The sequence below is a fragment of the Takifugu rubripes genome, chromosome 11, assembly GCF_901000725.2.
Source record: "Takifugu rubripes chromosome 11, fTakRub1.2, whole genome shotgun sequence".
Taxonomy (NCBI): Eukaryota; Metazoa; Chordata; class Actinopteri; order Tetraodontiformes; family Tetraodontidae; genus Takifugu; species Takifugu rubripes.
In genome coordinates, this window is record NC_042295.1 from 12,621,243 (window position 1) to 12,643,803 (window position 22,561).

Genomic DNA, 22,561 nt, shown 5'->3' on the forward strand with positions numbered 1-22,561 from the left:
AAAGTGTCCCCATTAGTACTGACTTATTGTTACTAACAGAAATTTCTCGAGACCACTGGAGGATAAGACACCGTGGCACCATGAAAAACTTTGTGGAAAACATACTGCAGGTCTATTTCTCCAGACAGGGTCACACTAATGACAGAGGGATGCATTTTCATTGCTGAAAGTCTTATTTGGTTATTTGGTAACAGAATATGCTAGCTTTGGAGTAAACTTGTCACTTAAGGTTTTTATTTCCTACTTGGCTGCGCAAATCAAAGTGTTTTTCCTGCACAGTTGGCCATGTCTTTGCTTCCCGTATGAAAAAGCACTGTTTATAGTATTGCTCTGACTCAATGAATTTATATAAGCCGTATTTCAAAATATGAAAACTCACCCCATCCACGGCAGTAACAGTAAAGTCAAAGCTGGCTGGCCCGTGATCCCTGTCGAGTACGGCAGTAGTGCAGATCTGGCCTGTCTCCTTGCCAATGGTGAACTGTGACGGAGAAGCACTTTTGATGCCAGAACTGAGGGAGTAGCTAATGGAGCCAAATGATCCTCCATCTGCATCTCTTGCGGTCACCTAGAAGAAAGAAAAAAAAAAAGATATCACTTAAACATTCCAATTTTGACCATGAAAAGTGCATTAAAGTGGAGCGAATGTATGTCAGTCGCCAGTTTTTCCATAACCCTTAAGCAACTGTCATCAGAGGCATAGAAGAACGGGGGGCAATTGACAAGGCTAAAACTTAATGGGTAGTAGCCTGGTGTCTTTTGAAACTTTCTTTGGTTATTTCTGTAGGAGCCAAAGAGGATTTTTGGTGAAAGGGGGCTCTGAAGGAGGGTGGGTCAATGGAGGATGGCTTCTGCAGACCTTTGGAGGGCTGCCAGCAGAGAAAAGGGCCTCCAAAAGGAAAAGGAAAGCGTCTCTCTACAAAGGACCGTGACCTGAATGGCGGGGATACCACCAACAGACGCTTCGTTGCGTCGCTTTAGACCCTTAATATAAAGTCCTACTTGGCGTCTGGTTTTAATAATGCAGCACATCTATAGAGGGTTGCAACTGTGGGAGCTATAAAAGGACCTCATAAGCCATGAGCTGGGGAGCCAACTCAATTACTGCAAGATCTCCCAAAACCAATCAGATCGGGCCCCTGAGTCGCAGCTATATATAATTGTTTACAAGTGTTTGGCTCTGAATCACAGTTTAGGGTTAAGCCACACATGTTGATTAGAATTCTCCGTCCATCTTTTTGAAATAGATCTTTTTCGGAAAAAACTAATTGGAACAAAGGGGAAGCTCAACGATTGAGGTGCAGCAGGGAGCTTCCACAGAGACAGAGAACACTGCCAAAGAAAACATCTCCGTGCTTATTCCTTCATTCATTTGTTTGTTTGTTTTTTAATGGATGAGATGCGTAGGAGTGTGGGCAGATGGAAATTAGGAGATTTCATTTGAGGTGATGAAGGTGTTGGTGCAGCTTTTTAAACTTCAGTTCTTTCCTGAGCAGATGGCAAAGAGATGAACATGCCCCACATTCTGGACTGTGACGCCTGACAGAGGGTGAGCGGTGTGTAGGAGTCAGGGAGTTGTAAAGCTGGCAGGGACCCGATCCAAGGAGAAGAATAATAAACCACATGAGGAAAGGAGAAACCAAAGGCAATACAAGAAAGCCACTTCATCTTTTAACACATAGCGATGCTTTCTGTAATATTCTCTAATTCTGAAGAAAGATCAGGTATTCGTAGCAGCTCTGCAGCTTTATTTATTTATCAAGTGCCGTGTGGAGGAAAAGGTGAAGGCTCGTTTTGGCAGCCAAAGAGAAAAAGCTACCAAACTTTTGCAGGTGATCTGGAAAATATTTTCCTTTTTGAAACTGACCTTTTCCTGACAGGCGCATGGGGAGTGCATGTTGTTTTCAATTTGGCCACAGTTATTTGTTTAAAAAAGAAAAAGAGTTTTTAATAAATGTAATAACCAGAGGTTGATTACCACCAGAAGTAGTTGGATTAATTTTGAATAAGCAGTGACTGCTGTTTTAATTACACTTTCATTTCTAATTTAAAAGCAGCAAAACAGTGTCCTTATTTTCCAATAGTGCATAATTTACCAGCCACTCAAATGAAGGACATGTGGGACAATTAAAAATGAATTAGACTATTACCCAAGCCTGAAGCCATTAAGTCTGAAAGAATTAGGACTGGGTAAATGTGCCTACAAGCATGAAAGAGGGAAAAGCTTAAACTTGTACTTGTGTGTAAAATCAATTTTAAATGTCGATTTAGAAAAAGTTTTCTGTCGATTCCCTTCACGTTTCACTATGAAACATTGGTATTGATATTATAAACAGAACATCTCAGGCGAGAAGTTGAAAAGATGCAATAAATGCAGAGGAAACAGCCAACGGTATTCTGTCCATATGCAAGAGTGGAGGATGGAATGAGCTGTTCTATCAATGTGGGGGGAGCAACATTTGGCCAACTCCTTTGTAAAACAAGCAGGGGGACGGTAGATGCTCGGAGCACATTGTGGGTTTTTTTCCCCGATAGAATCCAAACGCCTACAAGGAGAAACTTTCTGATTGACGTTCTAATCAAGAGAACAGTCTTCTTGGGAGAAAACCTCATGTCTTCATATATTTACGTGTAAGGCGTTCCAATTGAGCAATGACCCTGAGGCTTTTAAATGCGGCAAAATGTTCTGGCTGAGATTGTATTCAGACTCTCTTGTCTGAAAGGCAGCCAAGTTTGGAAATTAAGAAGCCCAAAATTTGGTGCTTTCTATTTTTAGAGCAAATTTTCCTTTACAGTGACATTTATGCTATAACTATATGACTGTTTCCTTCTGTCCTAGTATCATAAATATCTCTGGACCAAGTGAAAACATGTGGATTTGTGTGACCTTGTTGGGGCATGCAGGGGAAAAAATCATGTGATAACCTGCGAATGATGGAGAATCTAAGCCAAAGAGGCCAACAAAGAGTGAGATGCCCAAGAAGAAACGCAGCTTTTCGTCCTGCTCCTCATGTTTGTGCCCAGTCAAACAAATCTGTCTTGCATCTTCCTCAGTAAACCCAGCCAATCCAAATAGGTGCGCGTAAACCCAGAAAAATGTTTGCCGACGAGGAAATTATCGCACACATCAATCAGAAAGTGCGTGTAAACGGCCTTCTTTGTGTTCCTTAAGTGCACAAGCGAAGACACGAATGTGCAAACGCTGGGGGAAACAGTTCTTACTCATCATCCTCTTCTGATGCCTGCAGAGCAAAACAGAGATCAAGCCCATTCTACGGTGTGATTACAACAAAATATTTTTGTATTCGCCACAAGAAAGGAGTCACGTATGAAGCAGAAAATACTGGACTACATCTGTCAATCTCCCTCTCTCTGATGACAGAGCACTCTCGTGGGAAAGGAGACCCTGAACAACATTTTGGAGACTATTGAATAACCCAAAAAGGCAATCAAACTGTTCTTTACGGTCGATGAACAAGACCAAACCAATCAAAAACAGAAAAATCGTAGCAGAATTTAGCGTATTACGTCCAAACATGCACATTTGTTAAACTGGCTAAGTGGAATAAAGTCATTAGTCGGCGAAGGCACATATGAAAGCGGAGGCTCAGTATGGGATCTTGCAGAAAACTGGACTGAGAGTTGTTTTGAGTTTTCACAGCTGGTGTTAAGCCGCGCACACTCCTCTCCCCCTATTGTCTTGGCATCACTTCTAAGCAGAGCACAAATGAGGAGAAAGAGGTGGAGAGACGGCCTGAGGGCTTCTTACCCCCTTCCTTTCACAAAAGTAGCAGATAGGCATAATTTGTGACATGTCCACCACCACACTAAAGATCCAGGCGAAAAAAAAAATCCGCACCAGCCAAATGGAAGGAAGGAGCCCACACACTGTTGATGAAGAAAAAAACCCCGAAACATTTGCCACACAGAGTGTTGTTTGGATTCGAACCAACCATGTGTGAAAGATTTTGGTGGTTACTCAGGAGACAAAAGGGCTGAAATCTTCGCTGCATAGTTTTAGACATATGTAAGGTTTATGAAATTGTGACATTTAATACCGTCAAAGCGGCCAGAGATGTCTGGCTACTCTGCATAAGTGCGATATAAGATAATGAAATTTCAAAGGAACTGAAAAAAAAAAGTTGAAAATCATCCCAGAGGCCTTACTTTGTTCTTCCGACCAACCAAACCCTAAATTAAACTGATACTGTTGTCTACTTTTCCTAATGTATGCTACACGATACATAGAGTCAATAAAAACCATAAGCTCTTTGTCTCCAGCCCCGTTGTCCATGGAAAGGTCCAAATGTTGCCTGTATTGCAAATCTATGTTCAGAGCGTCAGCCAGCATATGTAGGAATGGTAATGAAATTCAGTCGAAGCACAATGAAAACGTACTTTGGGCGTTTAAATGTATGTGAAGGCCAATCCAGTCTACTTATTGGCACTGTGTGTGTCTGATTTTGAGATCTCTTGGTGACAAGTGCTGCGAGGGAGGACGGAGGTCATGGAAAGACTATTCAGTGATTCAGCTCACAGCACATTAAGCTCGTATCAAAAAGCATGTGTGAATGGATTTTACAGGGGCCATTCGGTGCCTACAGAAATATACAGTAAATATATACTGAAGGTTATATCAATACTTGTGGTCCAATGTCTTGCACATATGATTGATTTTATACTATTGCTTTGAGGAAGATTTTATATTTACATCCATTTACTACTAACAATCTGCTTTTAAAATGTTGCTAATATAAAAAAAGCCCATCTATACAATCTATCCTGCAATCTACATAGATTTTTCTTTGAAACTACCCCAAAATAAACACAACACCCCGACTGTAACACATTTCATCAGAATAAACATTTAGTCTTTGTAACGATTTTCCTGTCAAGGTGCTTTAGGTTAAATTGACATTGTTATGCAGACATGTATTCGTTATTAGCAAGTCAAATCCACAAAGCCTCCTGCAGTATCCCGGCATGACTTCACGCGAACAAACTCCTCCAGATGTCCATTAAAATACATTTGCAGAGTTGAGGTATCCCCGTGGAACGCCTTATAACTGTCAGGATTGGTCACCGTCTTAATCGCGCCGAATTTTTCCAAAAACATGCATGCATGTGCCAGTCAAATCATCCCTCGCTGAATCTTGACTGTACAAGAGAAACAACTGTCCTTGTAGGGTTAATGGTTTCAACCTATAGAGCCATATACGAATACTGAAATGATCTATTGCAGATGGACTGAAGAATAAACATGACAACAGATAATATTTCACAGCAAGTATGCTAGCATAAATACTGTAGCTGTCATCTGCCTTTGAACACATCTATAGCAGAAAAAAAACAGATTGCCAAGATTATGACCCTCAAAGGTCAGAGCTATTGGGCTGTTTTTTCTTTCCCAGGACTGCCCCGGGTACAATCTGACACAAAGAGACTAGTAGGTATTCATTTCTAAATCAACAATTTTTCCAGGAGCTGCAGCTTATCATCTGTCTCTGCGCAGCACCCGTATTAATGGCGGCAGGTTAGCGCGCTGTAAGGTCCACATATCTGGCAGAGGAAGAGAGGGGAGGTGGTGTAGTACACAGACGTATAACAACGCTCGGTGCTAAGAGTGCAGACACGCTACAGGATAAGGTTTCTGTCTCCTTCCTTTCGTTTCACACATCACTCAACATAACTACTGCACGGCTGGAAAAAAAAAACGGTTAGTCAAAACATCTGACAGACTCAGCACGGTCCGTATGTTGATGAATGCAACGAGATATAATGGGCAACCTAAACACACCGTGTACTATTTTCCTACTGGAAATATTTCTTTCTGCAACAGAACAGGGTTTTATACATTTCAACAAGGGTGAAACCAAAGCGAGAGGTTTGACTTTGGTCAGCAGACATCTGTGTCAAGAAAAGTATGAAACCTTACGACTTGGGGTTGAAGTTTCCAACCCGAGATGAGCAGACCCAGTCTAGGCTTCTTTATAACATTTTTGTCCTCATCGACCTCCATTAACCAGGCACACCATCAGTGAGACTGACAGAATCAACACAACTCATAACTCTTATGTTTAACATAAACATGTCAGACCTGCCTCAAAGAGTTCCAAGAGAGGAAAAAAAAAACACATTTTCTCTCACAACAGTCCCTCTTTGTAGTCCGCAATTTTCAAGATGTCACAAACTTGTTGGAACTTAAATACTGGTCTTTTTTTTTTTTTAAACTTTCATTAGACCTTTTTTTTTCCTTTTTACTCTCAAACTGAAGCGTCTGTCTTTCATCTCCATCTTACATCTGGAAGTGATTAGCCATCAAACCATTTAAGGAGAGGGGGCTTTCAGAGAGGCAAAATGAGCTGTGAGGAGACATATCGTGGAAAGGAAAGGAGACCTGAATGGAGAGAAGGTGCATTCAGGAGCAGGGACAGATTGCCATTTCTGTTTTCATATGAGATGTAGAGGTCGATTAATTACAAATTACTTCCATATTGATAACTGAACGCCTACTGAAGTTGGATATTCCTATACAGCTGCTAAAGATTTAAGTCACCAAAGTGGAATGCAGCACCTTGGAAATAGCTTTAAGGTGATTTTAAAAGCCCCCTGATGTGGACTAACCCAGTCAGTGTTCGATATGACACTCGAGTCCAACAGGCTAACTGGGAGGATTTGATTTGTAGCTGTTATGCGGTTTTGAAAAGGGATGAAAATAAAAAGCATCACTTAGAACAAAATCTCACATGAAAATGCAAAACAATGTAAAGGGTCCTGGGAACAGCAATTCAGGAAGTGTGCCTTTTTACTTCAAGCCTTTTCTTCCGATTAAAGAAATGCCATTCATAAAGGCTAAGATAAACAGTAACTCAATGGGTTACAATAAATAACCTCCGCACGCCCACTAACGTAAGTACTGAAGCCATTAAAGAGCCAATCAAACCCACACAACATCCGCTGGAAGTGGTGAACTGAAGTTTGAAGCTTGCTTAGGAGCTACACTCTCAGAAGTCTTCCTCCAAGGAAGCTAATCTCACATCAAATACTGGTGGAGCCAGACCTGTCAGGCTCTATCACAGCTCTGTTTCAGCAAGTCCTTTCTTTCACAACCATCCAATGGCTGTGCTCGGCTCTGGCCTGCTGAGGAAAGCCAGGCGGTGGATCCCAGGGTTTGGGTAAGTGGGAGGGGAGCTAATATGAACCATTCAAAGCATGTGGGGGTGCAGGAGCACTGATGTGGGCTAGGCCAGTACTACAGCTGCATGCAGTGGGTGGGAGAATGCCCACTGAGCATGGCGTGCGTAAATAAAGTACACATGTGGTTGCAGAGCCAGGCTAGACCCTGGTTCCCAGAGCTCCAAATAGAGATCCAGATATTTGATTGTTCATGGCGTTTGTCCTCATGTCCTTGTGCAAAGCAGGTTTACAGCAGCATAACATTCTAATGAAGCGGTCTTCCAATTAAAAAAAAGAAATAAATATTCACAACCTGCAAAACAAACCTGGCTCGATCCAATTTGTGAGCTGGCGCAGACTTGACGTTTCCTGATTAAACCTCTCAGTATGAGGAGTATTCGCATGCTGATGCCATCCCATTTCACTGTCATATATTATCTCCAAAGTTTATGGTTTCAGCGACTGTACGGAAGAGCTGGTGTTGAAACAGCCTGTCAGAGCCACTTACATCAGTGATTTAAAAGATAAATAAATCAATAGATCATCGTTACAGTGCTTACATTCCCTATGAACGCATCAGGCTGTGGCTCCACTGAGTGACGGTTTGGATTAGTCCTTCATTTTCTCACCCTAAACAGCAGCTGTCCAATAATGAGGAACCTGACAGATCTTCCTGTTGTGACATGCCTTTGGATACAATTTAGTGCCTTATCTATAATTCCGCTGCCATGTTACATCAACATTTTCCTTTATTATTCTTGACGGATGAAAGGATCTGTCAGCTCGAATATCCTTTCTTCAACAAGAATAGAAGTTTCCCTGTAAACCGGGAGGAGAAGTGAAAAGAATGAAAAGATCGGTTTACATAGTCAACGTTAAAAAATACAGGGACTCTTTGCTAAAGAGAAACGACATCCTCTTTTGAGTGGCTGTCTAATAAAGTGGCTAAAGAGCGGCTAACAAAAGGAAAACGATCAGATGTCTTCAGTAATAAGGAAAAAAGCTGTTTATTAGGCAACACATGAAATCATAGTAATCAGCACTGTGTTATTCTATTCTAAAAGGCCACATTTGAAAAATCATTTTGTACATCATCAACAAGTAAACTGATAATGCTGTTTAATGAGCTGCTGCAGACGAGGGCATTGAAAAACGGCTACACACAGTCGGAGAAACTTACAACTTCCAATGGTGTCCAACTTTTGCCTCCCGTGTCCAGAGATGAAAAATTGGGGGTTGGGGGGGGGGTATCTTGTTGAGTTGGGGCACTGAGGTCACAAAAACCTCGTGGAATCACATATAAACAGAGTTTGTCACCGACTGATAAACATTACAAAAGAATGAAGTCAGACCGTGCAAAGGCTCTGGCGCACCGCTTCTCCACTGGAGTCTGTTTAACTGTAAGCTCGGTCCTGAAGGAAGTCGTCTCTGCCTCAGATGTGGATTGGACATATAATGACAACACATTCTGGCAGTGGAAATCCTCCAGAGAGCCGAGTGTCTGTTTGGATCTCATTCCTTTGTTTCACCGAGTCACATAATTACGAGTCAACAGAGATTCATCCCGGGCAGGAAAGGGAACGGCGCACAGATTGACAGACGAGTGCACGCGAACACATGTGATGCGTCCTGTAACTTTCCAAACGGTTCCCTGCCAACAACAAACAACAGCTGCTCTTCACATAAAACAACGTCACGCCGAGATGGATCGAATCGCCGCCACGGCGTCACGACTGCACCTTTTTATCTGGGTTTGAAAGCTGCTGGAAACTATGAGGCAGATTTTGCCGTGTTTCCACAACCGAACGCGCCGTTACGTTGGAACTGTTTCCTTTCTCTTTTTTTGGTGGGGGGGCAATATTTGAATGTTTACCATCTCAGATGTTCCCACTGATTCACTGGCATTCTTCTGCACACGAGCCTCCCAAAAAATAGGTGGGTTTCATTTCCTCATTGGGGTATTTATTTAGTTCTCTCCAAAATATTTGGGCGATAGAGTAATTATATTTTATCTTGTATACATGTCCAGTCCCCTCCTTCATGTGATTCATTTCAAACAATTCCTTCTGAGTATACATAAGGTAGTCACTGAGCACTTCAGTTGTTTCTCAGACCAAAAGGGACTTCCACAGTAAACATGTCATCCACACGATTACACTCACGCAGACCCCTGAAGAAGAAACACGCACGCGTTACAACGAAACATCTATTTGAACAATAAAAACAGTTTGGAGTTATACAAAAGCCGAGGATGGTGCAGGGGATTCCTCGTGATGCCGCTCACACCTCAAACCCACCTCACACACTTGTCCCTCGGGGGTCCGAACAGGTAGCTTTTTGTTTAAGTGAGGGTGATCTGGACAGTCTGTGTTTGTTGTTCATTGCTAGTGCAGCTATGCGAGTGATTGCCGTCAGGCGACTTTGTGAAAAGTGTTAGTAAGTTCACCCCAAATAAGAGAAGAAAAAAAAAACTAAATCATCAAATCAGGATCTGGAAGCTTCATCAATAACTGAAGCACACATGTGGAGTTCTTCACAGGAAAACAAGAGAACGTGATATAAATCACAGATAAATTGGCCTCAAAATTCCCCCACAGGACTCTTGCATTTTTCCAACTTCTAATGTTCTTTCGAGTTTGTAATTAAAGACTGCTCTGATGATCTGAGGTATTATATTATAGGGCATCTCAGAGCAGCAAATTATCTTCAAATACGCCACGAAGAGAAACCCATTTATTAACAAAAGAGTGAAGCCAAGACACAACATTTCATCGAGTGCCTTGCTGTGTTATGGAACAGTTCTGCTATCATCTCCAGGCTGCATTCGGAGCTTCATAAAACACAGCTTTCAGTTGTTTTCTGTGCTCCGTAAAGTTGCGGTTTTTATTCTAAGACCAATAAAAATGTGCCAGTCCTGAACGGATTAATAACGTCCTCATGAGAATTGGGGTTGTGGTTACGGTCACACCACCTAGAACTGATAAAAACAAATAAATAAACAAACAAATAAATAAAGCGGTCTGCTGATGACAGCATCTTTATCACTTCTTTTTCATTAAAGCTTAAATCATGCCAGATGTTCTTCCTCAACTTCTGACCGAATAAATTAATGCTGGCGTAATCAAATTCTTCAGTCTGGGATCTTTTTAGGAAGGTCACGGTTCACGCTTTTAGGTCTAACATGTGACTTATAACAAATGATATCTCACACCAAGAAAAAAAAAAAAATCCAGTTAGGGCGCAGTTTCGGCTCCAACGACTTCTAAAGCGCAAAAATGCTAAAGCTAAAGTTTGAACAGTGTTGGATTCATTTTAGTGTCGCTGCTGATGCTCCAAACATGCAATTTTAATCAAGTGGTGTTCATGCAAATGAACACCACTTTTTCCTTAAGTTTTCAGTATGCAATTAAAAAAAAGAACAATTCAAAAGATCACGCCGGACAAACATGCTTATAATTCACTTACAAGGTTGCACATAAAAGTATTTCATTCCTCACTGAAATGCTTTGTTTGAAAAATAATCCAATTACACAAGGCCAAGACTGTTAAAACCAGCTGGCAATGGAACTATTTGTGGTTGAGAAACTCATTACTCTACATTAGGGTCAGTGTCCTTTTTCAGCTATAGTTCAGTTAACTAAATAATTTATAGTCATCTATTATAGTCAAAGATATTAGTCTTTCAACCATGTCCATAATTGTTCAACAAATTATCCAATTAAAGCCCTGTTTGAGGACATTACGCAGGCGCTGAATGGGTTACTATGTTATATCCTGCTGGGAGACCCTGCGCACCAACCTCTGTGAGCTCGTGTTGAGCGCTTTGACTTTAGACCTCTGTGACAATGGCAGAAATAAATCACAGTTTTCCAAAGAAGGATTTATTGGTGGGGTGGAATGTGTGACTGCATGACCTCACAGACACAACAAAGGTCACCGTTTCGCTGCATGAATGAGGACAGAGGAGATGCAAGGATGCAATCAATGTCCCCAAATAAAGCAGGGAAAAGTAAAAGATGAATGTTTAGCCGTGGATTAAAGGAATCAGCTTCACTAAAGTTAATTGTCAACTGTTGGACTAGCGTCTGTGTTGTAACCCTTAGCATTGTATGCGCTTTACGTTACAGGCGTAACAACGAAACTATTGAGAACAAAAGCTGACAATAGCTTTCAGGCTCGTGTTTTAGGCCAGCACATAGGAGGCAGGCTGAGCGATGGGCTGCGAGAGCAGTAGAACAAACAGCAGGAGGGGCCTCAGATCAAAGAAAGGTGTAGGATGTGTAATGATGGAGGCTTATAGGCCATTCCTGTAGAGGGGAGGATAATATATCCAAAAGACATATGGTCCTGGCTTCATTTTCTTTCTGCATTCTGTAACAAGAGAGGAGGGAAGACGGATGGTGTCGCTGGCTTTGCGGCACTGCTGTAAATGGCAGAGCCTCCCTGCACCAGTCAAAGGAAGAAGAATCTATAGATAAACAAATTAAACAAATTGAACTAATAAAGGAGGAGATGTTATTAAAATATAAGAGAAGAGGTCCAAAGTCGCCTTTAAAAAAAAAACAGGAAGACTGTTTTTATCACTCTAAGCTTGGTGCCTGCTCCCTGCATGCTTAAAGCAAGTGTGAGACTTTAAAGCTAAGAACTTTAGTGATTGAGCCCAGTCTTGAATTCTGGGGAGATAAAAGCGACCCAGTTGAGCATCAGGCTAGGAGAGAAACTGTGAGGAAGACACAGATGGAGAACACTGCACCCCTATGGAGCTGATTAACCCTGCCTTTAGACACAACTCAGCTTCATAAATATATCACAATCGAAACGTGGCTCACAGATCTCGTGCTTTTCCGCTATAAAACATCATTGTCACTCGCATCCATTCCTGCGTGTCATTATGCTAGCGGTCGGATGTCGTACAATTAGTTTGTAATGTGGCGTTCTCTTGAAATGCAGAGCTAATAACACATTAAGTAAGCCCTCTTGTCAGGGTAGAAAAATTATCTACAAATAAATTGTGGTTTAAAAACTGCTGGTGTCTACTGGGAGCACTGGTGATGGTAAACAAAGCCATACAAGCCAGCCCATACTGTACATCGCACAACCGTGATGTCGGGACTGCTAATGTTCCAGTCTGTGTTTACTTTCCTCAAATACTGACTTTGTGATGACGTCCTCAACCGCGCTGCCTATTGACGGCTTAAAAGCCCAAGGAAAACCAATACCTTCCCTCATTTCGCCACGTTACATTTTAGGAAACGTGCAAAGACGAATTTACATCCGTCAGTCAGACATGTTGCAGTGTGAAAGGGAGCATTGTATTGAGGACGAGGTGTGTTTTTTTGGCCTTTTTTTTCCTCTAACGAAACAAGGAAACGGAGAAAACCGAGCAAAAGTGGGGAAAAGCAAAGCCAGAGTGTGAAGGAAAAAAATAATCCTCCAGTTTCCTCTGAGGCTGAGGCCTTACAGGGCTCATTCAGCAACAACTGTACAATGTTTTACTTCCCTTTAAAAGATTACATCAGTGCACTACAGTCTATTCACTCTGATTGGAAACACTTGATCAATAGAAATGTTTTAACTGTGTTGAGAGGCCCTGGTTGAAATAGAGAATATATATATATATATATATATATATATATATATATATACAGTATGTCATGTACCTGTAATTTTCCTCTGAACATAATAATGCAGCGGATCAACATTCAGAGCTTTAATCAAATCTCAAGTGTGCGGTAATGAGGATTAAAGGGGCTTTCACAAAGAGACAAAAGACTGTGTGGGCTGTTTCAGTGTTAACAAGCAAAAGATAAAACTGAACAAAGACAACATTTAGGAGGCCAAGGAGAAACACGGATTATTGGAAAGTCATGAGATCTCACAAACGTTCAGATTCAGATGTCACATGTCGGGCTCTCTGGGGGGAGAAACTACCTTTGTGTGGAGCAAATCTATAAGTAGATCAACCACGCCTTAAAGGGATTATATTTGATTTCAGAGGGCAAAGGCTCAGAGACGTGAACTATTGAATCGGAGCACAGCAACAATAAGGCCGGAGTGATGGTGGTGGGGGGGCACTGATTTATTCATCCCGACATTTGCTTTAAAATAATGAAAAGTCTGCAATACTGAAACATTCATCCAGAAATCAAACCTCTCTTGATTCTACACTTGTCTGATGCGGTTCCAGCAGAAGTTTTACTCCATTCAGCTGATTTCGATGTGAGGAAGATGACCCAAAAATACCAACTTTAAACAGCACTCGAGTCAGTCGTCAATAATTGATAAGCAATGATGCGAGCCCCCCCCCCCTCCGTTGCATACCAACAAGTTGTTTAAGTGCTGAGGAGGAAAAGAACCATTTTTTCTCCCTTCAGCCTGTAGAATGTTTGTTGGGAAACATACATTTCCTTGCCAAACCTCCTGTTGTGGATCAAAGTCTGGTCCAGTGATATTTTACTCTTTGTTCTGCGTGGTGTGTGGCCCCCGGCTAAAGGTTTTAACTACAACCCTGTTGAAACAAGAATAAAAATTCACACATCTCAAGTTTCTACCAAACTAACTTATTTCATTGACCTGGAAGTGGTCAAGTTCCCTTTCATGGTCAGTTTACCTTTGTTTAGTTTGTCATGAATTCGAGAATTTCTTCTTATTTTCTTTGCTTTTTGTTTAAAATGTAAAGAATGGGCGATAACTGTGGCAGCATGACACCTTTCACCAGACCGCTCAGCCTGGTACCAAAAGAGTGTAATACCTGATAAGCAATTAATGATCTAACAAGGAACAGGGAGATCGGCTGTCAATCCAGATATCAGATAGGTGATGGCGGGGAGGCCACACAGTATTAGGTATTAGCTTTCCCACACTTGTCCTCGGACATGAACTCTGTGCTCTGATATGCTTCAGAAATCTGATGATGTCACACCGGCTGTAAAAACATTTCTGGTGTGTCTTCCATCCGCCCCCAAATGATAATATCAAAACTGACCACGGTCCGTTGGAGGAGCAGGCGCTGTAGATCTGAGTGTGTGGCCTGTTTTCATCATTTTGTGAATTAGAAAGTCTTATCTAAAGACTTGCTGAGATATCTTATTGCCTTGTGACACTCCCAATTTATTCCAAAAAAAAAAAAATATTGCATGCTTGATATAATAATTCATTTTGTAAGAGGCTCCAGTAAAAACACACACTAATGAACTGCAGCCAATGAGATAAACTTACTTTGGAAAAGAGGGAAAACCAAAATGATGCCTTCAATAATTCAGTACAATTATACATTCAATAAGTCAGCCTTAAAAAGAGACTCTTGACACAAAGTGTATCTTTCACCTCGCATAAACAACACGGGGACCCTGTGGTGTGTGTCGGACACATCGGACAGACTGTTGATACGTTGCCTTAAGGGTCTTGTAAATCAGACCGTCTCTGGGGGATTGTACAGTATTCACAGATATGTTACATCCTGTAGGTGCTTGTAGACACGTTTACATTTCCCTGTATTATTTAGGTTTGGTCTATTTAGAATTCGGAGCAGAAGGCCCATTAACTCAGACTGTTGTTTATCTTGCTCTGACTCTGAGATATCAATTGGAAGAAACACTTTCATATCGTCCTTGATCTTTTAAATGAATTGCACACATAGTTAAGCCCTGTCATGATTGGGTTATTCTTTAATAAAAGAAAAAGGAAGAATAATGAAATCTCGTATGGGTGAGTTGTAACTTCAATCCATGGCAGCTATGAAGTGGATTTAGTGAATTATTGGGTTTATCTGACAGCTTTCTGCATAAATTTGCCTTTGTGTAATCACCAAAAAAGCACAACAGCTCAAATTAGGCAAAGGGTTGATCATGTGGCATCTAAAGACATTTACATCTCTGTTACTACGAGGCTACACAAGTGCACAAAAGCATATTTTCACACCTTAAAAGGAACCATAAATGAAAGTCTTTCATTTTGAATTATAATTAATCATAATGATAATTTTGACATAATTATTTTCTGAACTGACTGATGAGCTCATGGTTTAAGTTGTATGCACACTTTTATCCCAAAAAGTTGCACAAAAAATACACAATGTTCCAGTAATTTCACATATTTTTCTCACATTTTTTGCACCATTCAAAGCTGTTATTCAAAAGCCCTTTTATAGCTGCACTTAAAGTCATTCTAAGAGAAAAGGCGTGTAAGAGACCTTTAAATTCACATTGCAGGTTTTCTTTAATGCAAGATATAATATTCTGTATCTTAGCACTACTAGGGTACGTGTCTCAACCTGATAAAAACACTAAAGCATTAATGCAAATGGATGCATGGGAGAATTCCTTCCTTCCTTTATCCCACTTTGCACAATTCAGTCTACTCTGCTGAAGGAATAAAGGTTCTTCTACATCTCTTGCACTTACAATATTTCCATATTTGAACCCAGAAAGACCCAATAAAAAGGTTACATTTACAACAACATTTTTGTGAATCTAACTGAGAAGACATGCCAATATTAAAGAACAAACCAAAAAAACTCTCTTTTTAATACAGGAGGCTGCTGTTCTTGATGGAGTTGAAACCTCAAATATTCTGTGATGTGTGTAAGCTGAGGAGAAATTTGAAACCAGGAGCACCAGTGGGGGGAAGAAGAATAACAAGAAGCCATCGTGGAAGAGCGCTAGAAAAAAAGGGGGCCTGTCATTTCATGCTTTACCAAATTTCAAACGAAAGACAAACTTCAAAGAGGAACATATGCGTTAGGCCTATTTAAAGTAATTGTCACTGTATATTTCAGAATAATTCAAAGTGCTTTTTGACGTAAAAGCGCGTGCCTTGAAAAGTCAGTATTTTTTAGTTTTTTTAATGGTGACTAGTTGATATTCTTTTTCAAAATCGTGGTACATATTTGTAGTTTGTGTCTCGCATAAAACATGATGTACTAATTCACAAATTCTGTTTGAGGTTTTTCACGCATGGAAGGTTTCAGAGCTGATTCCTTTGACAAAAACAGCTTGTCAGTAGAACTGGTCTTCAGTGTTATTTTAACATCTTCGCTGGCCAATCAGAGTGGTGCTGCCGTCTTTGACTGATCCTGCTGAGATAATAAAAACAAGTCTTTGATTTGAGTTAATTCCAGGTAATCGTTTCCAGAGCCTGTGGAATGCAAACTAATCTGGTGCCATTGGTGATGCCGAAGCCCTCAGAAAGCCCAGCAGGGTCATCACCCTCGTAACACCAGCCCACATTCACAACCCTTTTCAATACAAAGTTCAAAAGTGGATGAAGGCAGATAGGAAAGAGGTGGGGACTCACATTATCGAGTGAGCCGTGGCTACTGTTGACGTGCACAATGGAAGAATTGAGCAGGGGATGAACAGAGATGGAGAGAAGCATTTTTGTGCCGAACTCGTAAAACACCTCAGTGGTTCCCATAAGCAAACATTGCAATCGTCTGGTGAACTCTGTGGAATCCTGTTAGGGCAACCAGTAACTGATCGCACCTTTGTCACAGTGCAGACAAAGCGCTCCACTTTTTTTAATTCTGAGCTGTTTTCATTAATTAAGCTGCGTGACGCTCAAAGGCTAATCCCATCACACAGCGACCTCTCCTCACAGCTCAGGGCCCGGCTTCTTCATGACTTCGCCACACATACGGCCTCGCCGCAGGCGGCACAACAGTGCGCACTGCCGAAAAGCCACCACAGAGAACAGGAATCAGGAAAGCAAGGGAGGCAACGGAAGCAACAATCCACCCAAACATCACGAAAAAGACGCTTGCCTCCATTTACTGCAATGCAGCGTCCCGCAGCTCTGCTTGGCGCTGTACAAGCGATGAAGGAAGACTACCTGCTTTTTTAGTAGTTGAAATGCTAATGGCAGGCGTTGCAAGGAGCTACAGACAGTTTTTTGGGGAAGGGGGTTGTCATTTATTGCTATTTAGTGCTGAGTTAATATAAAGAAGATGCAGTTATCCCACACATAAGAACTCACAACAAAAGGAAAACAGCCTTCTCACTGTTTAAGCACTGTTAAATCAGCACAAATCAAGAGATTCTAGCGATCTGATGTAAGGATCTTTGATGTCCAATATAGTCTGCCTTCTGTTTCCTTTCATGTAAATATTAAATAGAGAAAATTGCAAATCAAAGCCTTCTGTCAGGATGTCTGAATTTGACAGCGAAGACAAATAAAGGCCATCATTATTTGCATACTGATTTTCATCTCCTCGGTCATTCAGCGGTTTCTCCGGTGCCCATGATTCAATTCTCTGCATTATGTTGTGGGCCAAAAGAACAAACACTATTTGGAGTCTAACTATCCCTTTAGACCGAGAGCCACTGGACTCCTCAGACTGATGGATATAACAGATCACATCAAACCCAGATGCAAAAGGGAAGGGAAAAAAGCAGACTGGAGAAAGCAGCAGAGGTGGGGAGGAACTCTCCTGCTTCAGTTTACTATTGTTTACTTTTGGCAAAAGCTGCACTCACTGAAAATCATAAAGCACACACTGAAGGAGTGAAAATATCTTTGAATTACTAAAGCTTCAAGCATGCACAGTTTGGCTTCATTCTTACCTTTGGCCTCTGTGATCTGCTGATGGGCAAAAGAACCCTGGTTTATATTCTTGCTACAAATTATGCCCTAACATCTACTGAAACGCTTTTTCCCAGTTCTCATAATATATCTCCCAATACCCTTAAAACCTGACCCGACTTCAGACAGAAAAATGGTTTATCACCAGACAAAATAGCGATGTTCAGAGCTCTGCTGCTGAACACGTATCAGTTTCTAGAGCCATCTGGATCAATAAGTTCCAAAGAATTTGGTTTCCGCGAAAGGAGTGATGGACACGCTTGTTTTCAATCACGGGAACAACTGCAGGATTAAGGCAGGACGCTCCAACAGAACATGTGGAAGAGGCGAGGGCCATCATCTAATGGCTGTTATTATTACAACTGTCGGCTTCAGATTAGTGCAGCTGACAGATGACATATGGGTGTTGATGGAACTCACGCTAAGGAGGCAACCCGAGTGTGCCGCTGTTGTCTCCTCCTAGTCATCAAAACCTCTACCTGTGTGCAAAGTCGGACAGTTCCAGCTGCCAAGAAAAAGCAGCAGTGCCCCGAAACTGTCAGCCACTGGCGGAGTGCACAATAACCACCACCCTCAGCGAAATAGTGGTCAAACTAGCAAAAATCCATCATAGATTGAATTTCACTGTGACAGAATATCACATTCCTCAATTTCACCTGCTTTGCGCATAGCTCCAATGCAATACTTGGTAGAGACGAATTTAGGCCGGCTAATTTCCATCTGTGAACAACTGCCTCACGTTTCATCCGAGAGAATGTTTATTTTATTGGTACAAATGGAAATAGATCATGCATAGGAAAACACAAAGTGAGATGGCAGCTTCTCCTTGCTCTCTGGCAACTGTTACTGGAGGGCAATCTTAAAAAAAATATTGTTCTCTCGTCTCGCCATCCCTCAGCAGATTGCTGGACTAACTCAACATGACACCTACTTCCAATGCAAAAAAACAGATATGCCAAAGCCACAACAGACAAATGTAAAGACTGCTCTTTCTCAGACAAACGCGCACGTGTAACCCTAGAGGCAGCCCCGCGCTGGTTGGGCCACCGGGGACCGTGCAGGGACACAGAGGTGAGGTAGCAGCAGACCCTTCCCTTCTCCGTTACATCCCAGAGGAACCACGCGCCGCTTCCATTTCACAAACTTCCTACGGACTGTCATGGAAGATTGGGGAAGTGGAGGTGCAGCACAGAGCGGGAGTGAGACAAAGAAGAAATTATAATCCTCAATCGGGCAAGAGGCCAGGTTTGTAACTTTGCAAGCGGCATGTTAGAGGAAACGCTGCTAAACCAGATGGAGCAACTCCAAATGTAGACTTGTTATTAAATTATTGTTTGTTTTTGTTATATAGGTTAGTTTAGTTATTAGTTTGTGTTAGTGCTCCGCTCCTGTTTTTGTCTTTCTCCCCTGCCCTTCCTCCCGTCCTCCTCCTCCTTTACCCATCCTGCCATCAGCAGAAAGGAACCAAGTGGAACTTAAGAGTTGAAGCAGCAATCTGCTTACAAAATATATAAAACTCCTGAGTTTGCTTGTAGATACAGTTGATTGTGAATGTATTCTGCCACTTCTTGATGCAGAGACCTCTGTGGTTCAATAATAAAGCAGCCAGCGTCTACATCCAAGTCTCTGAGGGCTGGGGGGATACACAGGGGTTACGTGATACCCAATCAGAGTGGAGCCATAACACACATGGTTGTAGAGAAAGATGAGAAGCAGCTGCTTACTGCTGGCTACTTGCTGGGCCTCGATTCGCTCGAAACCACTCACAGTTATGTAAACGTGAAAACAAAAAAAGGCCAAATGGGTCAGTCAGATTCATCATCCGACAGGGCAAAAGAAGTCAGTCGCGGGTTAAAACATACAAAACAGAGAAACGTTATTTCGGTGTAAGGTCATTTTGGGAATGCACATTAAGTACACGTCATTTGAATTATAAATTTGATTCATCGCCACCTTCGTGTTGCCTCCCTTCCACTATAATATAACCCTGTCAAAAAGATCGGGTGTAGCTTTTTTTTTTGCTGTCTTCCAATGCATACTGACAATTATATGGAAATTACAGCCTAGGCAGGAAGCAGGCATACATTTTCTGATTTACTGGATCTGCATCAGTACACAACAACAAAAACAACACAATGGTTCAGATGACCTGCTGTCCTCCCCCAGCCTCGGCGCTACTCCACTGAAATGAGGAGCATTAGTGAAATTTATCCACCCAATCACCTATTTTTATGGCCAAAACCTTCATCCCCTAAAAATGTGCTTCTGTCTTGTTTGACTCAGACCCTAAATATTTTCCATTAGACTTTAGAAAAAGAGAAAATTCAGCCAGATGTCAGCAACATTGATCCGTATTCATCCCTGTCTCTTAAAATGACGGTGAGAAAAAGACTCTTGTGACCTCTGCCTCCAATATCTCGTCTCTGTCAGGAGACTTTTGATCTTAGTCTTCTAGATCCAGTAATGCTGGGAAAAAAGAAAAAAACAGAGACGGCTCCGGTTTCAAACAGATGTGATTTGCAATTCGGTTCTGTGCTTCATTTTTGGTGTCTCTCCTTCCCGCTCTCTCTGCATATTATCCCTTTTGGTGCGTAATGCCGTCTCATCTCAAGCCACAAATGAATGGCAGAGAAGGCTTGATCACGTCTCTTCTGTATAATTTTGAATGGCTTTATTTAGACACCTCTCATTTCCTTTGTAAAGGCAGACATCCTGCATCCCATAATCCCATGATGCTGCCCTCCACTGACTTTTCACTGTGGTGCTGAGTGTGTATCTGTGGCTTGGGGCAGGAATAAGAAAGCTCCATTTCCTTAGAACGCATTTCATCTGTTTAGACAGACAGTTAATATTACACATTATCCCAGGTCTTACCCTTTCAAAGTTGAGCGGATATGATTTGGTTTATGTAGGAGTACCTAAAGGCTGTCCTGTCCTTCTCTGACCTATATCTGCACTGCCTCAAGGGAATGTCGACTTAAAGGCGTGGAACCAGTTAGCTGGCACTGGTAACCAAATTATGTGATGACTTTTGGTTGTACGCATAAACGGGGAACGTCTACCTCCCAAAAGACAACAAGTTTATTATGTGTGGCACCACTTTTCCATGATTCCACAGAAATGTGGTGACGGTCTAGTGAAACCAATCAAAATCATCAATAGAACGGCCATTATTGATGGAGTGTGACAAATTAAAAGGAACGCATTGGTGAACATCTGACATCCAGATTTTAAAAAAAAAACATGGCTTAGTTGATTTGGGATGGGATTGGTCTTTTATTTTTCCACTTTTCAAGGTTTATTTTTCAAGAAAAGCTAAAACTGAAGAACTTTATGCTCCCTTCACGCACTTCCCGATGGTTCACATCTGCTGATGTTACCCAATAATTCTATAATTCTCTAGTTGACACCCAAATCCCTCAGCAGAGAATAACTATACATTATATTCAACATTATTTAAACTATTTATTTGTAGAATAACGGTTCAAATGTCTGTATAAAGGACAGAGCTTGTTCTCTGAAGCAGCCGTGCTTTGTTGCTTAAACCGTAACACACGGTCCCTCCACAGCAAGAGAAAGAGAGAGAAAAAGCCAGGCTGGAGCTGGAGCCTTGGCAGTTGGAAGGGTGTGTGGTGTGGCCCCTCCTTTATGCTGGGCTGGGAAAAACCAGGGAGTGTGGCGCCTCTGAGGTTAGTGGGCTGCCTCATCAGGTCACCAGCTCCACCATGAACCTATTTTTATTCTTTTTTTTATATTTTCCTCTACTGGAAAGACCTATCTTGACCTTTTTTTTCATCTCTCTAGTTTTATCTTCTTTTCTTTCTTATCATAGCGTGCTTACATTTCTTTGCTTTGTTTTACAGAGAGGTGAGGGAAACATCTATATGTTGGTTTATATTGTACATGACTATGTTGTGTTCTCCCCTTTCAGTCCTTTCTGGCTGTATTTCTTTACTGCAGCCACATGCTTGAGGGCAAGAATTCCCTGTCAATGGTTTGGCTGTATGACTGCAGTAAATATATATTGTGTTAAATACCTTCATCCATACGCACTCAAGACATTTATGGGACCCAGCAAAAGAAATTATGTGCATGAAAAATATTTCCTTTGGGTGTCTGCATAGAATTTTTTCGACAAGTAACCATCTCCCAGAGAATCGCAACCATAATTTGCATTCAGGTTGCTAACTTCCTCACAATAGCCCCAAAGCAAACAAGAAGCAGGGGAAAAAAATTCAGCTGTTGTTTTTGATATTCTAATGCCTGGATGTCAAGGATCAATGTATTTGACCTGCTAATCCAACATGTTGAATCAAGCCATGTACAATGTGGTTACGTTGGCATTATGGCGGAGGGTCCTCGGGTTTTAAGGGGGAAAAAAGCGAGTTTACCATCATAAAGAGGCTATCCCACATCAACAGTCTCCACAGATACAGACAGTGCCGTGTTTGTGCCGCAGGCCATTCTATACAGGCACATTGTGGTAACTCCTCTAGCATTTACCAACAGCCTGGCAACAGTGAGCCCAGAGAGCAACAAGGGTCTACCCCAGATTTCCAGTGAGACCTTTGCTTCACATTGGCATCCCCAGATTAAAAGAAGAAGAAAAAAAAAGCAGCACGGATTTTGGCATACTTGTAAATAAAACCTCAATTAGCACAAGTTACAAGAACTCTAAAGTGAAAAGTATTGTAACTTTTGTCACTAGAATCTGGCTGAACAAAGTCCCGCACATGAATTAAGGGCTACAATTAACTTTACTTCTTTAGCACTTGAGGCACATTTTTGTTTCCAATGACAGAGTTAA

General features: G+C 41.6%; 1 protein-coding gene across 1 annotated transcript in view; it reads right to left on the reverse strand.

The window, feature by feature from the left end:
* The window catches only part of LOC101062627 (protocadherin-16-like), a 52,162-nt gene that overhangs the window by 14,625 nt on the left and 14,976 nt on the right, over positions 1 to 22,561 (reverse strand). The window contains exon 3 of the mRNA XM_011608693.2: positions 380 to 568. Within this exon, the coding sequence (XP_011606995.2) occupies positions 380 to 568 (189 nt within the window). The remainder of the gene's footprint in view (positions 1 to 379; positions 569 to 22,561) is intronic.